General features: G+C 37.3%; 1 protein-coding gene across 1 annotated transcript; it reads right to left on the bottom strand.

Moving 5' to 3' along the window:
• Window positions 1–19717: 19717 nt before the first annotated feature.
• Window positions 19718–23554, bottom strand: LOC143582552 (uncharacterized). Its single transcript, XM_077065085.1, has 8 exons — window positions 23104–23554; window positions 22867–23012; window positions 22593–22710; window positions 22384–22549; window positions 21948–22293; window positions 21156–21554; window positions 20822–20914; window positions 19718–20176 (listed from the first exon to the last, which is right to left on the bottom strand). Exons 1-8 carry the CDS (start codon window positions 23552–23554, stop codon window positions 19718–19720), a joined length of 2178 nt encoding a protein of 725 aa, XP_076921200.1.
• Window positions 23555–24737: the final 1183 nt, after the last annotated feature.

Consider the following 24737-nt stretch of genomic DNA (forward strand, 5'->3'; position numbering starts at 1 on the left):
ACTGAATAATGAATTAGTTTGTTATTCAGTTGTAACAAACTTTACACGTGTCACGAATCAGTTAGGGAATGATAACGAATTACAACACGTGTATAACGAATTAGTCATAACGAATTACAGCAATCTTCAAATCTTCAAGTATTCAAACCCAGATGACCAAAAATCTGGAAATTTTCCAGATCCAAAATTTGCCAAATCCCAAAATAAACTAATGTATTACAACCTCAATATGGCACCAAATCAGCCAAATCAATAGCCAAAAATGCTCGTAAATAACATGCGAACACACATATCCTTATCCGTAAACCTCAAATCAAATCACCAAATACCAAAATCCAATTAATCAACACCATGTTCTGTACAAACTCAGATCTGAACCAAATTTATCAATAACTACCTTAATAACCCAATTCAATCCTCATAAACCATCCAAAAATCACACCAAACACAATTCAACCCAATTCAATCCACAATTAACATATCCAAATGTTAATTCAACCAAAATCAATAAAACTAACTTTTAAACCGACAATTAATCAATAAACATCAAATTCTTATCGAATTACCTTAACTAAGAGCAATCGAACCCTGGATTTTTCTGTGATACCACTTGTAAAAGACCACTCAGATCTAATCAATCAATATACGTTTTTGATTGATTAGACTATGGATCTTGTTATATGATATGATATTTGTTAATTAGTTATAAGATAATAGTATTAATATATTAACGAAGTATTGATCGAGAGAGTAATTGAGCAGAGGTTTGAGGTGATAGCTTAAACAATACTAAAATTACTCAAGGCATAACAACCTTATATAGACGTTGGATCTCCATTCATTACACATCCCGTAACGAATGGGCTCCATTCGTTACCACTACATAAGTTAAATAGAGAATATAGCGAATTACTGATTCGCTATACCCACATTCGTCAACATTCCATGACGAATGGGATACATACAAAACGAACTACTATCCATTCGTTAAACATCCTTAACGAATGGACTGTATATATAACGAACCGACTCATTCATTAAACATCCTTAACGAATGGGCCTATACATAACGAATGGACCTATACATAACGAATGGGCTTGGTTTTCCATAAATAACCCTTACATTAAAATAATAATAAATTACAACCAATAAATTAAAAAAACTCGAGACCACAAAACCGTGCACTAACAGTTTGTTTGGATCCTTACATATGTGGTAAGTCGGTGCGCACACCACGCCACACCGGGTTCTTGCCTCCGCCCCGATGGGCAGGACCCAAGTTACGTATGAGAGAGGGTGATCATGTGTATCCTGATAGTATCTAAGTAATATTGAATGCTGCTTTGTTTGCTGAGCGGTTTCGAGTAGAGCTAAGTTTATAATTGTGTTTTATTTTTAACTTGCTTATTCCTAAGACATGATGGGCCGGACCTAAGTTATGTCTCGAGGGGTAATTAAGTAAAGAAAGTATTTTATGCGTCAGCTTATTCACCAGCATGTGTTGCTGACATATTTTCAAACATTTTTACAGGTAACGAAGGTTAGCCAGGCTTGAAAAATCGAAGTTGAAATAGACGATCTGATGGTTTAGATCATTTTGATAAACATTAAATATGTAACTGGTGGTTTATGAAACAAGTAATCTTTTGTAACATTAAACCGGGTATTTTATAATCCGGTGTTTTGATATGTAAATAATATTATTATAATTCACGCAAATGATATTTCCGCATTTAAACCCGCAACTCTGATTTAATTAGAAAAGGGGTACCAACATTTGGGTCTCACGGCCAGGCCGTGGTTTGGGGTGTGACACTTATCCTCACGTCGGAGGTTGATCGCATGAGACCCCCTTTTCCACTTAGACTAACCGGTTGTGTTTTAATTTGATTCTTAAAAGTTAGGAAGCTCTAGTTAGGCATATACTCCTGAACCACCATGCTATTATTATTGTTTGTTACAAGCCTTCAACCTTGTTATGCTTCTCCAAGAAGATAGCAAATTTTGTGTTTAAAACAAAAATCAAGATGCCGGCTAATATAAAGACATACGATGGAATAGGAGATCCCGAAGATCATCTTCAGATCTTCAATGGAGCAGCTACCGTAAAAAGATGGAACAATGTAGAATGTTGTCACATTTTCGTGTCTGCGATTCGGTCGAAGTCGGGGTCAAACAATTTAAATCTAAATATCTAATTTCCTTCATTAATTTAAACCACTGTTTTTATAGTTTTTAAAAAACTATATGATTCTTTAACCAACAAAGACCTAAAATATTCATCATAATGTGAAAGGAAGAGTGAGTAGTTAGAAGAAGTATTACAAAGAAGCCCGAAGATTTTTAAGATATTTGAATTCATTAATTATGATTTTGGTTGTCCTGGAGCTTCAAAAGTAGAATTAACTGGCTCACTAGGTTAAACTTTGTGGCGCTCACTCTTTTTTCATCATCCTTAAAAAAATAATACATAGCACTATCCTTTACCACGATTTACCTAATTAAAACTATTCAATAGGATTGAGTTAAACTAAAATTTCACAATGTAATACCTATTACTTACTACTTGATCAGTTTCCCCAATTCCACCATTATAACTCTAATGTTATAATCCTTGAACATAGTAATTATTCGGCTCCTAAGAAGAAAAACTTTGTAGTCCGTAGAACTGGGGTTTGCTATCTAAAATGGTATTGAGGCGCAACTTGTTATCCTTTTACCTGTCACTTCACAATTATTGGTTGGATGTTTTTGATTAAAATTAGATCTCCATAATAAATCTAGATGCAATGCAATGTTTAATAACTCAACAATGTTGAATAATAAGCTAAAACTAACAACTATCTTGCTGATTAGTTATTGAGATGTGCGGTTACTCGGTGATACGGTGGTGTGTGTTGTCTCCAAGGTTGAAGGCTTTGTCCGATGTGTAGTGGCATGTGGTCTCTATGGTGGTGCCCGACAAGAGCGGACGACAGTGTGTGGTTAGTGATGGTCTCCGGTAAGCTTGAGTTATGAACTGAATGTCCCAATGGTTAAAAGTTTGCAAACCCTAACCTAATGGCACTCCTAGTTTGTGTTTTTTTTATTATTTTTGTTTTTGCAAGTGTATAATTATTACAATAACCCTTTCCAAACTCTATGGTATTATAGCTTTTTGTATTCGACTTCTATTTGTTTATAAAATTGTAAAGTTTTATAAAAACAATTAGACGCTAGGATTTTATATGTATTAAAAAATCATTGGTGACCGTTAGTTTTAGGAAAAATGCCTCATGGGTGACTGTGTAGGAATCGGTCTGCCCAAGACACATATTAGAGTTGATGTGGCTAGTACGTTATGATCCAAGTCGGGTCATACCCAATAACAAGCTAGATAAACACCATAATATTTATTGTAGATATGATCTAACAAGTAAATATTAACACTCATGATGTTTAGAAAATGGGTTTCTAAATATTTGCACTTGAGGAATCGATAAATTATATGGATAATTTATTTAGAGAGATTATCTTATGATATTATTTAAGTTGGTTAAATGATATATATATATATATATATATATATATATATATATATATATATATATATATATATATATAATGGTTGTGATATGTTGCATGAAACTTATGGCATATTAAAAGTATTAAATATCACAAAGTTTCAATAGACCTATGACTAATACATGGAGTATTAGTCCTGCGACTGGTATATGGAATATTAGTCCTGAGACTAGTACATGGAGCATTAGTCTGTTTCCAGAAAGGAAGAGAAAATAATTTCTGGTAGGACCAGCCCACTTTTGGGGGGGAAATTCCCACCCTTTTGTTTAAACTTCATTTTCTTTTATTAATATCTTCTTAGGACACAACATATCAATACCCAACCATATTACATGCAAAAGCTCTCTTCAACCTCTCTCTCTCTCTTTGATTTCGGTTCAAGGAAGAAGAAAACACAAGAGGTATTTATCTTTCAAGTGCAAGAGTGAATAAATCCTAGCAAGCAAGGTGTTTGTTGAAGGCTTGGAGGGTATACAAGCTTGAGGCTCTTCTCCATTGAAGGCTAGCCATTCAAACTGTCATCTCCTTCATCTTCTTGCCTCTTGAAAGGTTGTATTACATAAATCCCCTATGGTTGATAGTTTTGGTATGCATGTAATTCATATATGGATCCGGGGCTTGGGTTTTACATATAAAATGGGTTTTATATTAATCAATATAACAAGATTTAAATCTATATCTTCCGCTGCATTTTCCTTAATAAATGGTTATTTTGGACTGTGATAATCTTGTTAAAATCCAACAATGGCATCAAGAGCCGCTTATACGGATACATGCATCAATAGATCTAAATATTTTTCGGGTTTTATGGTGTTTTCACCATATGGCCTAAATTTTTGGGGCTTTTGGTTACCCCTTGGTTCTTCAAGGTTATACTTTACATGCATGTGATAATCTTGAAGAATTAAGTCATTTGGATGATTTGTTGTTTTGTTTGGACAAAACCCGAAACTTTCGGTTTTTCTTATCCTTGGCCGAAAGTTTGAGGTTTACAAGGGGAACCATTTAGAGATGTAATACTTGCATATTTGGATGTGCATTTGGATGTTCATAACCTAGCCATGACCTTGTGTTTGGATGTATGTTTGTGTTGTGATTTATTCAATATTCAATTTGGTTGTAATATTATTTTATTTGGGTTTGTAATCTATTTATTCCTTCATATTGGTTTGTAATGGTAAGTAGATTAGTTGTATTTCTTTTACTAGAGAAAAATGTATTAGGATATATTTTTTTTGTAAAAGAAGATGCAACAAGGTTACGGTTTTTGTTTTGGGCCTTAATGGACCTTATAGTCCAAGATGGGATTTTAGCCCAAAGGCCAAAGCCCAAACGTGGAGGCCCAAGGAAGCTAGGAGCTGAAGTTGGAGCCCATTGGAAGCCCAAATAAAGTGGAAAAGTCACAAAACAAGGTGGACACTTGAAGCATATGGATGCGAGAACAAGTGGGAGTTCACTGACACATACCTTGTGTCATTTCTCGTCCTTTAGGAGAGACCTTTTGGCACACTTGTTTCGGTCAACAAGTGTGGCCAAGATTAGGTGGCTAAGGTTATGAACTTGTGGTTGTTTATTTATGCTTGCATGGTTGATTTATATATTTTGTTTTATCTTATTTGGATAAGGATAATTAACAAACTTAATATCAACAACTTGCATAAAATTGGTTCCTTAGAAATCATTAGGTAATAAAATTGGTTTTATTAAAGGTTAATGATTTCAAAATAAAATGGGTTTTATTAAAAGGAACTTGAAAATTGGTTTTCAAAGGTACCATACATTTGAATGCATGCAAATGGAAGGTAAATTATATAGTTTTCCAATCTAGAATTTTGAAAACTAAAATCCCTTTTAAAACAAGTTAAACACCATCCTTTTATACAACACATAAGTCACTTGTAGACTTGATGTGGGGTAAGGGTCACCTAACCATATTTAAGAAAACTTGTGATCTTGAGGTGGTTTTACAATACTTGTGGGATGAGGGTCACCTAACCACTTGTATGTGTAAACTCACACGTGTGTGTAAGTAGGACGACTTGATTTGAAACCATGTGAATAGGGTCACCGGCACATGGCGTTCAAAGGTGTTGATGGGATTAAAATGCCAACTAAACATATGATGTTTAACCGATCCCATAAAACTAGAAGTTGCAAAGGGTTGAAATTATCAAACGTTGACTACCTTGTTAATTTGAATAGTAGAATAGGGCCTAACTACTATTTGAATGAAAAGTTGGATTCTAGATTTAATCAATATTTGTCTTGGAGACATTAAAGGGTATTAAATATTAAAATTTATTGATATCGAAAATACTAAAAGTGAACTTTGTTAAATTGTGTAGATGTCCGCAATCAACAATCCACCTAACGTAAATATCCCACCCGTGCATAACCTATCACTAAGAGCTATATTTGATAAGGATCGTCTTAACCATAATAATTTTATGGATTGGTATCGAAATTTGAGAATTTTTCTCAAACAAGAAAAAAGGTCCTACATATTGGACGATCCTATTCACGATGAACCGAACATTGATGATTTAGATGCCTATGCAAATTGGTTAAATACACCGAGGATTCGGTGCAAGTTTCTTGCCTCATGTTGGGAACAATGATCCCCGAGATCCAAAAGGATTTCTAGAATCATGGGGCGTATGACATGATAACCCAGCTTAACGAAATGTTCCTTACTCAAGCTAGGGTGGAACGCTTCGAAACGGTTCGAGTGCTCCATGCGTGTCATATGGAAGAAACCCAATTGGTTTCATCTTATGTATTTAAGATGAAAAGCCACATTGATCGGCTTGAACGGCATAATTGTCCCGTCTTAAAAGAGTTAGCCACGGATTTGATCCTTAATGGCCTAACTAAAAGGTTTTAGACTTTTGTCATGAATTATAACATGAATGGATGGGACAAGAGCAATGGTGAGCTTCACGCAATGCTCAAAACAACCAAAGCGGGAATGGGTAAAAAGGTTTTACCGGTTCTCACGATCAATGAAGGTGGCAATAAGCAGAGGCATCGCCCGGAACCTAAGGCAAAGGTTGCCAAAGGTAAGGGGCACGTCAAGGGCAAGTTCAAAGGAAAGGCTAAAGCGAAACCAACCAAACCCAAGGAAAAGAAGCTAAAGGTTAGCTCGTATGACCCGTGCTTTGGTTGTGGTGAGAAAGGACATTGGATGAGGAATTGTCCAACCTATCTCAAAGAGTTGAAAGCAAATAGGGATGCAGGGCAAACCTCGGGTACGACTTTCATGATTCATATTGATCTTAATGTTATTTCTTCTAACACATGGGTATTGGATACCGGATTTGGAACTCATATTTGCAATTTGTTGCAAGAGTTCAAAAGAAATAAGCATTTCAAGAAAGGAGATACAAGTCTCTTTATGGGCAACGGAGCAAAGGTTGATGCCGAAGCCCAAGGAGACTATGTTTTGAAGCTTCCAAATGGTTTGGAAGTTGTTTTGAAAAACATTTTGTATGCTCCTAGTTTGACTAGGAACATTATCTCCGTTTCTCTTTTATGACAATGTGGTTATGATTTTAAGTTTGTAGACAATGGGTTTTATGTTTTCATGAATGATGTCTTTTATTTTAAAGCAATGCCGTTTAATGGCATTTATGAATTGGTTCATGATTATACATCCATTGATAACTCGTTGTACCAAGCTAGCACCAAAAGACTCAAAAGGGATTTGAGTAAAACGTTTCTTTGGCATTGTCGCCTTGGTCACATAAACAAGGATCGCATTCATACACTTCAAAAGAACGGTCTTTTGAAATCAAGTGATGATTCATTTGATGAATGTGAATCTTGTTTATTGGGAAATATGACCAAGGAGCCCTTTAATGGAACTAATGAAAGGGCGAAAGGCTTATTAGGTATCATACATTCAGAAGTATGTGGTCCTTTTAGGACAATGACCAGGAATGGTGAAAGATACTTCATTACCTTTACCGAAGATTATAGTCGCTATGGGTATGTGTTCTTGTTAAGACACAAAAGTGAAGCCTTTGAGATGTTCAAAGTCTTCCAAAATGAAGTACAAAATCAACTCAACAAATCAATCAAAGTACTACGTTCCGATAGAGGAGGTGTGGGATTGTCTCACAACTTACTCCACCTGGAACACCACAACATAATGGTGTGTCTGAAAGGAGGAATCGAACTCTATTGGATATGGTTTGATCCATGATGGCTAAAAGCACATTACCTCTATCATTTTGGGGTTTCGCACTGATCTCTGCTGCCCCTATTTTAAATATGGCACCAACCAAGAAAGTGGAAAGGACACCTTTTGAAATATGGCATGGAAAGGTTCCGTCGTTTTCATATTTAAGGGTATGGGGCTGTGAGGCTTATGTTAAGATCTACACCCCTGATAAACCTGAAAGCCGTTCCACTAAGTGTATCTTTGTAGGATATCCTTAAGATTCGATGGGATATTACTTCTACAATCCAAATGAGCATAAAGTGTTTATAGCTCGCAAGGCTAAGTTCTTGGAAAGAAGGTTCCTTATGGAAGGAACTGATAGAACTATGGAACTCGAGAAGGATCGAGAACCACAAGCTGATACACGTTTGGTTGACACTAGCAATCAACAAGAGGTTGTTGATGATGATCAAATGGTTGATATAAACACACAAAGCGTTCGCAAGTTCGGTAGAATTAGCACCCCAACTGAAAGATATGGATTTTTCATGGATCGATGCTACGTGGTAGATTCGAATGAACCCACCACATACCGAGATGCAATGTCGCAATCTGATTGTGATAAATGGCTGGAAGCCATGAACGTTGAGGTTGCTCCACCTCTTAATTCCAAACTGGTTGGAAGCAAGTGGGTTTTCAAGAAGAAAACTGATATGCATGGAAACTTGGATACTTATAAAGCTAGACTCGTAGCAAAGGGTTTCACTCAAACTCAAGGGGTTGATTATGATGAAACTTTCTCGCCCGTGGCGATGCAAAAGTCTATTAGGATATTATTTGCCATAGCCGCATATTATGACTATGAGATTTGGCAAATGGATGTCAAAACCGCTTTTCTAAATGGACATCTTGAAGAAGATGTCTATATGGTTCAGCCTGAAGTTTTTGTCGATCCACAACATCCTAATAAAGTATGCAAGTTAAAGAAATCAATCATGGATTGAAACAAGCATCTAGAAGTTAGAATCACCGTTTTGATGAAGAAGTCAAGAAATTTGGATTCATCAAGAACGCTGATGAGGCTTGTGTGTATAAGAAAGCTAGTGGGAGCATCATTACTTTCCTAGTATTGTATGTTGATGACATACTTTTGTTTGGGAATGACATTCCAACCATGGAAGGTGTAAAAGCATGGCTTGGGAGTTGTTTTTCCATCAAAGATCTTGGTGAAGACGCCTATATTTTGGGAATAAGGATCTATAGGGATAGATCAAGGCGGTTGATAGGTTTAAACCAGTGAACTAATACATGGAGTATTAGTACTGCGACTGGTATATGGAATATTAGTCCTGAGACTAGTACATGGAGTATTACTCTGTTTCCAGGAAGGAAGATAAAATAATTTCTAGTAGGACCGGCCCACTTTTGGGGGGAAAATTCCCACCCTTTTGTTTAAACTTCATTTTCTCTTATTAATATCTTCTTGGGACACAACATATCAATACCCAACCATATTACATGCAAAAGCTATCTTTAACCTCTCTCTCTCTCTTTGATTTCAGTTCAAGGAAGAAGAAAACACAAGAGGTTTTTATCTTTCAAGTGCAAGAGTGAATAAATTCTAGCAAGCAAGGTGTTTGTTGAAGGCTTGGAGGGTATACAAGCTTGAGGCTCTTCTCCATTGAAGGCTAGCCATTCAAACCGTCATCTCCTTCATCTTCATGCCTCTTGAAAGGTTGTATTACATAAACCCCCTATGGTTGATAGTTTTGGTATGCATGTCATTCGTATATGGATCCGGGGCTTGGGTTTTACATATAAAATGGGTTTTATATTAATCAATATAACAAGATTTAAATTTATATCTTCCGCTGCGTTTTCCTTAATAAATGGTTATTTTGGACTTTGATAATCTTGATAAAATCCAACAGACTGCGTTCAATAATTATAAAACTTTTAAGACAAAAATCGAGAAATTTACCCTATTAACAAAAAAAAAAAAAAAACGGTAGTGACAATGGGCAATAACCTGCGCCCCTACTCAACTACCTAAACTCTACTTAACCTTCAATTCATTGGTATTGAAAATTAGAACAAATTTGAACGAGCATACACACCATACCTTCTAATTATCAGTATAAGTCTTTCTTCTTAATTCCTTTGGGGCATCAACCCCACATGCGTATATTTTTATTTCATTTCCTTTTGTTTGTGGAAAATATTGGCTAAAAGGGCATGTAGAAAGCCTTTCAACTAATGCTTAACACCCAATTAGTTGGTTGTTTATGTAGGCTATACGTTATATTCCACTTTTTACCACTCTAGACCATTCATCATATCAGCGTCACCTTAGCGTTTTCTCCAGCCTTTAACGCTACATTTAGCCTATGTTATATATTTCATTTTCCAAAATTAGACTTATTTATACTCCCTCCGTCCCAATATAAATGTCCACATTTCCTTTTTTATTTGTTCCATTACAAGTGTCCACTTTAAAAATTTATTTGCTATTTTCCAAGTTTACCCTTAAATACACACAACTAACATTAATAAACAATGTTGATACACCCACTTTTCAAGGACATTATTGTCATTTTGTAAGTAAAAAAAATAATCATTCAATCCACCTTAAACTTTGTGTTTTTCAAACCTGAACACTTATAATGGGAAGTAGGGAGTATTATTATACAAACAAATAGATAAAAAAATAAGTGAAATAAAGAAAAAATCTGACTGGGCAATGGTGTGCGTAAGCGAGGCTATTGGGACCCACCACTAGGCACAGTGAACGGGGGCTACGGGGACGCGTTGGTCGCGTGAAGCCATTGGTACTACCTTAACACATCTAGTGGTTCTCAAAGGGGTATCCCTTGTAGCCTTATATTCATAACTATATTGTAGACGCTAGTTTGATTTGTGGAGGGGTAAACAGGTACACTAAGATAAATAATTATTACTTTAAAAACTAATAAGACTATGTGCAGTCATAATACCCTACTTTAAGACATTATAAGTCATGTGGGGTCAGTCAACAATTCAACATTGTGCAAAAAAAGGTGTAGTAATAACTCTCCCCATAGCTATGCAACAATCATTCCTCAATAAATTTTTTTTCTTTTGTTGGAAAACACGAAAGAGCTTCAATCGATTGAATCGTTCATATCGATGAATCATAGGATCTAGTTATATGATATACTTATGTGGTTAATATATTCACAAATTGTTGAGTGGATAATCGGACAGAGTAACGACAAGGGGTAAATTACGTTATAAACACTTAAATTAATTTGAGGTTGAACATCCTATTTGTAGAAGACGAATGCCATTTGTTACACATTCCGTAACGAATGGCCTTCATTAATCTTCATTACATAAATAACCAAAATGGTATAGTGAATGACTCATTCGCTATACCCCATTTGTCAAAATTCCATGACGAATGGATACAATACATAACGAATAAGGTCCATTCGTTAAACATCCTTAACGAATGAACATGTAAAAATAACGATTGAGGTTCATTCGTTAAACATTCTTAACGAATGAACAATAATAAACACGATTGGTCTCATTCATTAAACACCCTTAACTAATGATCCATAACTTAACGAATGGGACTTATAATTACTAAATAGCCCTTACATTAAAATAATAATAAATTACATAATGATTACAAAGAATCGAGACGAAAAAACCGTGCACTAACACCCCTCGTCTTGAGCTCTTTGTCTTTACTTCATTTATATCTCTTGGTATTCCAATCACAACATGAATCCCAAACGCATGACACACACGTACAACGCATTGGAACTTCGTTGCTCGATCATTATCTTCACGCCTTTCAAACAAAATCTTGTTCTTTAACAAATCATCATTGTCAGTCTCTGAAAAATTATCGAGCCACATTGGGTATATGACTCGTATAAACTTAGTCTTCATCCCTTTGCCCAACACGATGACCGCCTCGGCTGTTCTATTGTCGTAGTACCATTGATTGAACGATAGATGAAGATTTTGAGGAAAGGTCTTCACCGGTACACTCTTCATAGTTCTGGGCGGCTTTACTTTAAGAACAAGCTTACTCCAACCAGTTTTAGGATAAATCTCGTCGATGTATTTCCTGGTTGGCACCTGTGGTTTAAAAAATTTAAACCCGTGGTTAACCTTAAAGAGAAGATGTTGATGAAGCCATCCTGCTAATTGATTTCCACCATTGTTAATAAACGGCCGATTGGCGAGCGTCCGCACTTCCCACCTCGGCAGTGAGAGAACGTCAGTAATATATTGAAAATACTGGACGCCGGTCTCCCACTTAATTATACACACCCTTAACTCTGAGTCGTATAACCAAGAAACGATGTCACCTTTGACTATTTGCACAGCTTTAAATGTAGTCTTTTGATTTTCTTTGGCACGTGCACTGACATCCAGCTTGTGTTCTCGATCAACATATCGATAGGCTTCAATGATCTTCGAAGTCAGGGTCTTTCTGTGATCTCCAAACCAGCCCTCAGCATCAGGATCCAACGAGCCTGATCCCTTTGCCGATACTTTCTCTTTCCATTTCGTTGTCTTCTCAGGATGATTCTCGGCAGCTATAACATGTTCTTCAGTGAATGATGGAATACCCTGATCAAAATTTGATCATGTATACAAATAAGGGTACTCCTCTTCCGTCACATCTTCAATTTCTATCTCCTCATCTTCATAAATATACGGCGTATTCCCATGTGGAATTCTCGTGTCAAGCAAAACGTCCTCATCATTCACAACCTCCACATCCTCCTCATCCTCCAACACATCCATAGCTTCATCGTTTAACCCCAACGATAACAATATTTGATCGCGAGATAGGGCATGATCAACAAATTCACCCTCTTCGATCTCGTCAGCGTTGGTGGTACTCATCACCACCCCCTTTTCATAATCCATAAATAACACAGTGATGGCTTTGATCGATTCAATAGGCTTAACATTAGTCGTATCTTGATAAACGACTATCTGCCGATCATTTCCTTCACCTCCACCACCACTAGTAACAACAGACGATGAGCCATGAGCTTGTTTCGGCTCACTTCCACAAGCACCGGCATCATCAGGATCTTTATCAGTGTCATCATTCTTCAGCTTTTCCAACTTATCATATTTACATGTCAGCTGAAGAATGATCTCCTCCTGTTCCTGTATCTTCACCCCATGAGCCGGAACAATCTCACGCAACTCCTTTGTCTCCTTTTGACAAAACGAGACATAATCCATTAGAAGATGTTGTTTCCCTATCATATATTCTTGTATTTGACGATAAGCCACCATTTGATTCTCGTATAAACGAATCAAACTCAGAAGCGTATCCATCTGCTTTGTAGGTGGAAAAGCAAGAAATGAAGCAGTTACATGTTGCATTGGACCTTGTGGACGGCTGATTCTCATAAATGATAAAGCCGATGGTTGTGTCGACATCATCGTAGGAGTAGGATAAATCACCGTTGATGTAGCAGGAGGCGTTGACATATGAGATAAAAGAGATTGAGGAATTGATTCAAGCCTTGGATCAGATGAAACGGTCGTCGTTAAAGTAAGTGCCGGGGTGCAAACAGTAAGCGACACCAATGGCCGTTGTTATGAAGACGACCTAGGCACCTGTTGACCAATATCCACACCTGAACCATGAGTAATCCGACACTTGGGCGGTTAATCTTGAAGTTTTTCCTTGACCTTACATTTTCATTGAGTAACATATGAACTGGCTGCCTCAACGTCAACATGTCGTCCGTCACCCATATTTCCACTGTCTCCATCATTACCGCCATCATCGTCATTGTTCCCACCTGGTCCCTCTTCACACTCAGAATCCGAATTATCATGGATCTAACAATCATTAGAAGGACATAAATAAGCCGGATTAGCCAAGTGTCCAATAAAACACTTGGTTCTCGGATGGTCTTCTAGTGCTTTACCATGATACGTCTTCATTTTCTTCATTGTATCAGCCGTCATGTGTTCTAATTCCAACACATAATGTTGTAACGACTGGTCAGTCACCAGATCAGAAATCAAGTCTTGAATAGGTAACTGCACAAAGCGTGGATACATTAAGAACTTGCTTTGACGATTCTTCACCAAGCAATTCTCTTTGAGATGGTAAACGATGAGCTCGGAGAAGTTGAACGGGTTTTTCAAAATAAGAGCAACGAATGCGGATTGAAGCATAATCCGACATTCATCAAATCCACCCTTGTTCCACCCAAGGCAATGTATCAAGACATGCAGTAAATACTTGTACGAAGCACACAAGTACACCTTGTTGTATTAGGAACGGTCAAGGTCTCCTGAATAAAACAAGCGCTGAAATAATCCATGAATCATCGTCTTATAAAATTCACGTGGAATGTCCATGTTGTCAACAAATAGTAGCACTCGACGTATCACTCCGGGAGTGATTGTGATCGTCGTCTTGTTGATCTCAGCAACAATATGATTCTCGGACTCCACATATCTTGCCGAATTCCAAAATGGATTCGGAAAAATGGACAGATTACACTGTAACGGACAGGTACATTAGTAGTTATAACGTGGTGAATCCTGAATCAGCATAAAAGTAATATTATCGCCAAGGATGTTCGGATCGGCAAAATTGTCCTGCACGAAAGCACAAATATTGTGCTTCTTATCGAACGACAACATAGGAGCAGCTGGGGCTTGTTGTTGCTGTACAGGAGGTTGTTCTTGAGCAACAGGTTGTGGATCGACAGCAGGAGCATCTTGAATTATCTCATTAGCCATTGTTATAAAATATAAACCTGAAGATCAGTAATACGAATATTTAACTTAAAAAACAAAATTTTAACTTATACTTAAATAAATTGATTTATGTTTGAAATAATTACAAGTGCCATTCGTTAAGCCATTCATTATGACGAATGGGGTCATTCGTTATAACGAATGGCATGATTCATTATTTTCATCTTTTTGTATGAGTGACTATCGAATAAGTGACAACGAATGAATCCATTCGTAACTTTTACACAGCGAATGAGGGTTCATTCGTTATAAAATCACATGAATGAGCTAATTCATTAGATAACTTCAACGAACGGGTTCATTCGTCGACTTTAGACACGAATGATCATCCATTCGTTTTCCATGCCGAATAACAACAATAATTATCAACTTTGACCTCAGTTCGTCAAATTCAAAATTAAATAGAACACGAACGGTCAAACATCCAATCAAAATTTCAATTAAGCCATTTATAAATCGATAAAGTACACACATCACATAATGCGTATACATGTTGCTAGTCATTCTCAATCAACCATTAAGATTAAATACTAATTTAGATTCAGTTTTGATTCATTACTCAGTTTCAGTTAATAAAGTTACAAATTAACTAGGTATTTGACCATTAAACTTGACGAAAATCATCTTGTGAGCATCGTCGTTACCTTACAAATCTTAATCAATAAACAAAAACGAATTTGGTGATGGTCGAAATTTCTGGAAAATTATAGCAAGAGGTTGCTTTGTTTTTGCTACAATCAAGGTGAACGAATGAGTCGATTCATTCACCTCTCGTTCATTATATAGGATAAGACTTGCACGTAGGGGTGCAAACGAACCGAGCCGAGCCCAAGCTTGACTAGGCTCGCCTTTGCTCGTTTAACTTACACAGAGCTCGAGCTTGAGCTCAGCTCGTTTGGAGCTCCATTTTCAAAGCTCGAGCTCGGCTCGTGAAATGTTTTTGAAGCTCGAGCTTGGCCCGGGCTCGGCTCGTTTACTATTTATCACTTATTTTTTTATATAATTATAATTATTTTATATATTTTTTCTATTATAATTTTATGTACAAAAATATATATATTGTTTAGTAATTTTTCTTTATTTTTTCATAAAATTATATTTATTAATTAATAATTATTAAATGTGTATTTTAAAAAAATTATCTAAATGGCATGCTCATTTAGGCTCACGAACCGGCTTGAGCTCGATAAGTAAAGCTCGAGCTCGGGCTCGACAAAGCTCGGCTCGATTGAGCTTTTTAACTAGCTGATCTCGAGTAGCTCGCGAGCTGCTCGACTCATTTGCACGCATTCCCAGACAAACGAATGGACCCATTCTTTAATTCAAAATTAACGAATGGTTCATATTCGGTGGTCCATTTGTTAATCCCGTTAACAAATGAGCAATAAGTTAAGTTTCATAGCGAATAAACTAAGATTCGTTCTTCATTCGTTATCAATATTAATGAAGAATGGGGTCATACGTTATTAGTGTAGCGGAAGCGAATGATGATAACAAATAAGCTTATTCGTTATGCAATGAAGAATGAGTGACCCTCATTCCTTATCAGTATGTATAGCGAATGGACCCTATTTGTTATGAATATTCATAATGAATAGAAGTTAAATAACCAATTTAAAAATGAAAATTTTCATTTTAAATTTTAGGAATTAAATAATGCACCGTGTCATAATGAACTTTACCTTAAAATCTTACCACTCAGAGTAAGATGTAATACCTTAACGTGCTTTGCGTTCAAAACACATAAGTTAAAAGAATTCACTTAAATCAATTAAATATATGAATTAAATAAATTGGGAAAATCTTTTTGATATGTTCTTGTTTAATTTTTTACCCTTTAACTCGGAAATCGAAAATAAAGCAGAAAATAAAACAAAACCAAACTAATATTTTTTTGTATTTTTGTATATATTTGAATCAAAACAAAACAATATACAAAGACACATATGAAAACTATTCTATGAAAGCAGTACATATTTTGTGAGTTGAGCAGAGAATCATATTGACCAAATCGCCCTTCCATCGCAGTTTTATATTTCAACGTTATTATGACTGGTGTTAAGTCGGTCATTGATATTGTTGTCTACTTAAATCTTTTAACAAACATTCAAGTATTGTTGTGATATGATTTAATTTTCAATTAGAGCACAAAATATCAGAAAATATCATCCTCTAATCTCGGTTTAGGCTTAGTTTGACTTTTACCATATCACCCCAACTTGACTTAAACCATTATGCTGCTGATCAAAATAAAGATTTATTGATTTATAAACAATCTCAGCTCATAATCCCCACTACAAGGTATACCCCCGTTATCTAGCAATACACCAAGCTTCCTTTACTGTTAATGAATATGCACGAGTTCATCTGTAGGCTTACATAAATTGTATCCTCTAGGATCCGTTTCTTATTGTTATTAAGACGAGCGCAAGGGAGGAACAATGTATGACTAACATCGGATTTTGATCAAGTCAGTATGATTTTTTACAATGTACAATAGTGATTAAGTTTAATGACTTTGGGTTTTCTCTAAAAGCTTTTGAAATATTCATGTTTATAAAATACCCAAATAATTAAGCCGCATAAATACTCAAAGTGTCCAGAAACCGGATGCACCCCATCAATACAGGATTTGAGGCCATAAGACCATACACCATTGAAGAGTTAACCATAAACTAAGTGCATTTTATTTAGAATTTTTGTTTTTGGCGATCAAACAAACATAAGGCTTGAGTATGACAAGCTATTACATTTCTGCCTTCATTACCAAAACTTTTGGAAAAGACTAACACTTCTTTCAATTTGGCAGTTCTTTATGTTTATATCACATACTTTACCTTAACATTTTGTTTAAGACCTATCAATGCACCAAATACATTAAACACTCAACCTTCTAATTTGTTTATGGATATGGGACTAGATGATCAATGTACTATCATTTTCTCTTTTTGCTTCAAAACTCATTTTTGAGAAGCATTTAAATTTAGTCTCCCCAGTCACTTTCAGTTTACAAATAAATGGCTATCCTATATATCTACAAGTAGATAACAGGACCAAACATGTATAAAAATAGATCTTCCACCATATTTTTGTATTTTTCAATTTTCTCCCCCAAAACCCAAAACAATAAAATAACCAAAACAAAATAAACAAAACTTAAGGAAATTGATTATCGGAGCTCAAGGATATCAGCAAGAGTTTTCAGTCCATTTAAACCAAGCAAAAAAATAAAGCGAGTTTTGTCAAAAGCTTTGATAAACAGATCAACTTTATGAAAATCCGTGTGCACATTTTCAAGTTTAATTAATTTCTTTTCAAAACAATCACAGATAAAATGATATCGAGTTTTGATATGCTTTATCTTAGAGTGGTACACGGGGTTCTTGGTGATATTAATAGAAGCAGAGTTATCAACAAATATGGGAGTAGTAAGAAAGTTTGAACCGTAATCCCACAAGTGTTGATGGATCCAAAGAATCCGTGAAGACTAAATCGAGGCTACCACATACTCTGCTTCTGTGGTTGAAGTGGAGACCGTTGTTTGCTTCTTACACTGCCAGGAAACAAGCCGACTTCGTAGAATTTGACAAACCGTTGTAGTAGATTTGAAATTGATCTTGCATCCTCCATAGTCAGAATCGGAAAACGCAATGAGTTCAAAGCTATCATCCTTGGCATACCATAACCCGGTGTCAGGATTACCCCTCAAATAGTAAAGTATATGTTTAACCGCCGCCAGATGAGTCACTCGGAGACTCGATTGATACCTAGCACATAAACAACATCAAACATGATATCAGGACGAAAAGCAGTTTAATACGTTAAAAAACCAATCACTACTCGATAAAGGGTTAGATCTACGGTATCCTCCAATTCTTCTGGAGACAAATTTTTCTGGCAGTTATTTTGAAACGACTCAACACATCGTTCACATACTTCGTTTGATGAATAAAAATTCCAGTATCAGAATGATGAACCTGCAACCCTAAGAAGAAATTCATCTACCCCATCGAGCTCGTTTCAAATTTCGTCTGAATTGATTTCTCAAACTCCTTACACAACTTGTCGTTTGTAGAACTGAATATGATGTCATCGAAAAATATCTGGACGAGGAGAAAATCATCACCAACATTCTTATAAAAGAGAGTACAGTCCATAGTTCCTCGTTTGAAGCCATTATCCGTTAGATGGTCAGCAAGTGTGTCGTACCAAGCTCTCGGCGCTTGGTGTAGACCATAAAGAGCCTTGTTCAATCGGTAAACACGGTCTGCATAAATTGAATCTTCAAAACCAGGATGCTACAACACAAACACCTCTTGATGAAGTTCCCCATTGAGAAACACACTCTTGATATCCTTTTGATAAACTTTAATATTCTTGAAAGCTGCATAGGCCAAAAATATTCGTATAGCCTCTGATCGAGCAACTAGAGCATATACTTCCGTGTAGTCTACGATGAATGCATGTTGGTTCCATTTGACATAGAAAGCAAGTGTATTTTGCGAGATTCATGATTCCCGATGAATGCATATCGGCATATGCACACAGTACATTAACGTTACTCGTAGTAGCAATCTGATGACGTGTTTGCACACCAACCTCAAGATCACCAATGATGTTGTCCTGAGGATGATACATGTGAATCCGAAGTGTCGGATTGTGATGCAGCGGTAAAACGATAACGGAGATCGAATCACGTTGATTTAAGAATATCTGTGATGAACTTCCAAAAACCCCCAAATCCCACCCAAAGGTCAAGGAAAATGAAGTGAAAATAATATTGATAATATTCAAGTCTGCCTTTCCAGATTACATTAGCAACATATAAAAAGACTTTATAATACGAAAGGGTTCCAAAAAAGGCCATGGGCCTAACACAAACCAAAAAAGAAAATTTTAAAAACTAACAAAAAACATAAAAATGCCTATAACTTTATTTAAGAGGTGTTTTTGGGATTCGGAAAGGGGGCGGTTGCCATAATGTGCTCCTCATCTCAAGCTTTGACTCGACTTTGTAGTGGGCTTGAAACGGAGCATCGTGGGCCAGTTATGCTCGTTTGCGTGGGCCACCTTTGGAAGAACGATCATGGGCCTCCAAATATAACATGGCATGTTCTTCAACGCTTGGGCCTCCATCATTCCCTCCTGGATAGACAAAATTCAACCTCGAATCTGCAGTGACCTCATCATCAGACGAATCCCCATGAAACGGCAGAAAATGTTTGACATTGAATAACATCCGAACAAAGAATATGGCTTCGTAACTTCATAGGATAAGCATTAGAATTTATCTTCTGGACAATCTCCACTGGCCCGATTTTCTTGGCTGACAAATTATTATACTCACCAATTTGAAAACGATCTTTAGTTAAAACAGCCCAAACAAAGTCACCCACTTCAAAATCAACTTGCCTACGCTTTTGGTCTACAACTTGCTTGTACTTTGAATTAGCGTTGGCCAAGTTTTCCTGCACAACTGCATGAACTTCATGTAACCCCATCACAAAATCTAGTACCTTCTTGGGAATAGAACCTGGACCATGAAGTGACATCAAAACGAGAGGATCTCGGGGCTTAGCAGAATAGACCACCTTAAATGGGCTAAAACCAGTACTTCTATTAACAACGTGATTATGAGCAAACTCCGCCTGACATAAATTTTGATCCCAAGACTTCATATGATCACCCACAAGACTTCGTAAAAGATTACCATGTGACCTATTAACAACCTCTGTTTGCCATCCGTTTGAGGGTGGTAGGCACTACCGGTGGTAGGCACTACTGAAGTTACGCGGAGTGTTCACCATTTTCCATAGGCTGCGCCAAAAATGACTCAAGAAACGAGTGTCCCGATCATAAACAATAGAAGATGGTAAACCATGCAAACGATAGACATACCGAAAGAATAATTGAGCCACATTACCTGCATCTGTCGTTTTCTTGCAAGGAATAAAGTGCACCATTTTAGAGAACCAATAAACTACGACAAAGATCGAATCGTTACCCCTCGGAGTCCGAGGTAACCCCAACACAAAATCCATACTAATGTTTGTTCAAGGCTGTGAAGGGACATGCGAATGCATATAAAGAGCCGCATTAGTAGCCACACCCTTTGAGACTTGGCAAATTCGACACCTTTTAACATAACGATCTACCTCTTTCCTAATAGTAGGCCAAAAGTAGGAAGATTGCACCAAATGTAAAGTACGGTCACGAACAACATAAGCCTCCCCATGTAACTCCTAAATGATTTTCAACCGAAGACTGGAGTCAGGAATACATAGCTGGTTTACCTTGAACAAAAACCCATCAAGCAAAAGAATTTCTAACTTCTTACTCGCTTGCACATCCTTCAACACACCTGAAAAATACGGGTAAGTGGCTAACTACTCACAAATAACATCCAACCCTAGCATATTGACTCTCACTGAAACAAGCAGATTCCCATCCTGCTCAAGGTATCAACAACTCGGTATGAAATACCAGTTTTATGTTTGACCACAAACGTAAACTTTTCAAGAAATGCTAACCAACGTCCGTGTTTATGAGATATCTCGTCTTGCGTGAGTATATGCCTTAGAGAATCATGATCAGTGAATAAAACAAATAGTAACGCCAATTCTTTACAGCTTTGACCACTGCATAAAACTCCAGGTCATAAGTACTATATCTCAACTTTTCCCCTGTTAACTTCTCACTAAAATAAGCAATAGGTTGACCCCTTGACTGATAACCCCCCAATCCCAACCTTTGAGGCATCAGTATGAAGTTCAAAAACTTGCGAAAAGTTAGGCAATACCATAATTGGCGCGGTAGTGAGTTTATCCTTAATAACTTGAAAAGATAACTCTGCCCCTTCTGTCCAAACAAATGTCTCTTCATGCTGTCTGTAATAGGGGCCATAATGGAACTGAAGTGTGGAATGAACCGTCTATAAACAGAAGCAAGCCTGTGAAAATGGTGGGCTTCAGTAATAGTGGTAGGAGTTGGCCAGTTTTGAACAGCTGCTACTTTAGACTCATCCACCTGTATCCCATCACCAGAAATAACATACCCTAAGAACAAAACTTTAGGGTCATAAACACACATTTCTTTATTGCTGCATAGAAATTGTCTCTGCAGAGTAAGGCCAAAACCTTCCTGACATGCACGACGTGCTCACTGAAAGAAGCACTATAAATAAGAAGGCCTGGGCAACTGATTCATTACACGCATAAAAGTACTAGGCGCGTTTGATAAACCAAAAGGCATCACCAACCATTCGTACAACCCTTCACCAGTCTTGAAGGAAGTTTTCCATTCATCCCCAGGTCTAAACAAATATGGTAATAACCACTCTTTAAATCCAACTTTGTGAAAATATTAGCACCACTAATCTGGTCAAGCAAATCATCAAGTCGAGGAATAGGAAACCTATACCTCACAGTTAATCTTGTTGATGGCTCGACTATCAACACACATCCGCCAGGTGACATATTTCTTTGGAGTTAACAAAGTAGGAACATCACAAGGGCTCATACATTCACGAACATGACCCTTAGAAATTAACTCCTCAACCTGTCTATGCAACTCTTCATGCTCTCTCGGACTCATCCTGTAATGCGGCCTATTGGGAAATTGTGAACCAGGCTCCATATCAATATGATGTTGGATGTCACGGATAGGTGGCAGCCCATCTGGCAATTCATCAAGGAAAACATCAGAAAATTCCTCAAGTAAATGAATCATAGCTTCAGGAATCTCAACCTCCTCGGGCACCGGTTTCCTTATCAAAACAAAAACATTGTCTGTCTCCACCAACTCATCTTCAAACTGACTAATGGTCTATAGGTTACCCGAATGCTTTGTGGCTAACTGCTTGGGCTTGCTAGGAACAAGAGTTATCTTCACCCTACCATACAAGAAGCTATAAGAATTGGACCGCCCATTATGTTCTATACTTTGTTCATACTCCCAAGGTCTACCCAACAACAAGTGACACGCATCCATAGGAACCACATCACACAAAATATCATCTTTATCTGTTGTACCAACAAAAAAAGAAACAAGGGCCCTCTTAGAGACCGTTACCACATTTTTTAAGCCATTGAAGCTTATAAAGTTTCGGGTGACTCTCCGTATTCAAGGGTAACTTATAATGTTTCGGCTGACTCTCCGTCTTCAAGGCTAACTTTTGGAATGCCTATTCAGAAATCAGATTGTCACAACTTTCATAATCGATAACAAACGTGCAAACCTTCCCCAAAATGGTACATGTGGAGTGCAAGATGTTATGCTTAAGCCATTTCTTCCCGTCAGCCTTTGGTGTATATCATGAGCGCCTGACCACCAAGTTCACCCCCACATCACCGGTCACAACATCTTCCTCATACTTCGGTTCTTCATCATACTCTGGGCCCTTTTCATAGTCTTCATATTGTTCATCGTCAGATTCAACACACAAATGCCTTTTACCATCTTGTTTAAAGTCAACTTGCCGATGGCCTGTCTCACCACACTTAAAACGCTTCACCCCGCTACTACTGCGCCACATTAGAAGTTGACCCGATGTTGTTAACCCCCGGTCTCTGCTGACTAGGCACGACACGAGGTCCGCCACCACCCGACCCCGAACTTCCCCCTGCAGGGGCTGGTGAATACGAACCGCCAACCTGACGATTTTGTTTAACAAAAGCCAATGCCCGTTGGTGCGTCTCGAAGACTATTAACGGATCAAAAAGGTTTACAGAATCCATGATCTGAAACCTTAAACCCCCAATATACCAAGCAACAAGTTGATCATCGGTTTCTTGTATAACATTACGAGCAACCAAATGGCAAAAGTCGGTTATATATTCATCAACCAACCTGAATCCCTGCTTCAAATTCTGCAAGCGTTGATACATCAACCATTGAAAGTTGTTGGGCCAAACGTTGGTTCGCAAACACTTTTTCATCTTAGCCCATGTCACGATCCGTGACTTCCCGAGTCTATTTTGTGTCAACTTCAATTGTTGCCACCATTCTAACGCCCTCCCACGTAGCATGGTAGCGACCAAAGGTACCCGCTAATTTTCAGGAACCTCTCAGAATTCAAACACCTCTTCTACAATAACCAACCAATCAATGAACCCTTCCGGATCCAAACTAGTCCCATCAAATTTTGGGATATCAGTCCGGATCCCAACATCCAATGGTGGTTGGCATCTCCATGTTCTTGGCTTGGTCCCCTCTCATACCCCTCTTCGGAAGACGGACCATCATTACCAAAAAATGGATTATCAAACTCACGCCCCTCCCGGTTTTCAGGGGCCTGCCTTCTACGATTCATCAAGTTAGCCATCAAAATATCAGTGAGTTGATGGACCACTTGATCCAACCGTTGCTCCACCCATACCATAAATCGTTGTTCCAACTCTCGTTCGTAAATCTCATCGACTGGTCTGCTTCTCCTTGGAGGCATTTTTGAGCCAGGAATTCGGCTTTGATACCAACTGATGCAGCGGTAAAACGATAACGAAGATCAAATTACGTTGATTCTAAGAATACCCATGATGAACTTCCAAAAACCCTCAAATTACACTTAAAGGTCAAGGAAAATGAAGTGAAAAATAATTATTGATAATATTCAAGTCTTACTTCCCATATTACGTTAGCATCATATAAAAAGACTTTCTAATATGAAAGGGCCCAAAAAAGGCCATGGGCCAAGCACAAACCCAAAAAGAAAATTGTAAAAAATGACAAAAAAAACATAAAAAGGCCCATAACTTTATTTAGGAGGCTTTTTGGTTTTTGGAAAGGGGCCAAGCCACCATAGGCTGTTTTCCATAATGCGCTCCTCGTCTCAAGCTTCTATTTGATTGGTAGTGGGCTTGAAACGAAGCTTCGTGGGCCAAGTTATGTTCGTTTGCGTGGGCCACCTTTGGAAGAACGATCACGAGCCTCCAAATATAACATGGCACGTTCTTCAATGCTTGGGCCTCCATCAGATTCTCAGGAACAACATTATTAGTTAAATTAGTAAGATTCTCTGTAGCCTAATGAGAAAATTCACCAATATCATGGATTTCAGGAAATGGAGATGAAGAGGAATCAACAAAATGACTATCATTTGATGAAATAGAAATAACATCAGAAGTAACAGGAAGATCATCTTGTGTAACATCATCATAATTAGAGACTGAAGACCTTGGTGTATAAAATTGATTGTCTAAATAAGTACGCACC

The sequence above is a fragment of the Bidens hawaiensis genome, unplaced genomic scaffold (genome assembly GCF_021521415.1).
Source record: "Bidens hawaiensis isolate Kalapana, Puna unplaced genomic scaffold, B.hawaiensis_p1.1 tig00031781_1, whole genome shotgun sequence".
Taxonomy (NCBI): Eukaryota; Viridiplantae; Streptophyta; class Magnoliopsida; order Asterales; family Asteraceae; genus Bidens; species Bidens hawaiensis.

Coding starts and splice junctions, on each gene's coding strand:
- LOC143582552 (XM_077065085.1), bottom strand. CDS start 23,554: ATGCTACGTGGGAGGGCGTTAGAATGGTGGCAACAATTGAAGTTGACA. Junction 23,013..23,103: donor CGGACCTCGTGTCGTGCCTA/GTCAGCAGAGAC, acceptor GTGGTGAGACAG/GCCATCGGCAAGTTGACTTT. Junction 22,294..22,383: donor GTTCCTAGCAAGCCCAAGCA/GTTAGCCACAAA, acceptor TGTTTTGATAAG/GAAACCGGTGCCCGAGGAGG.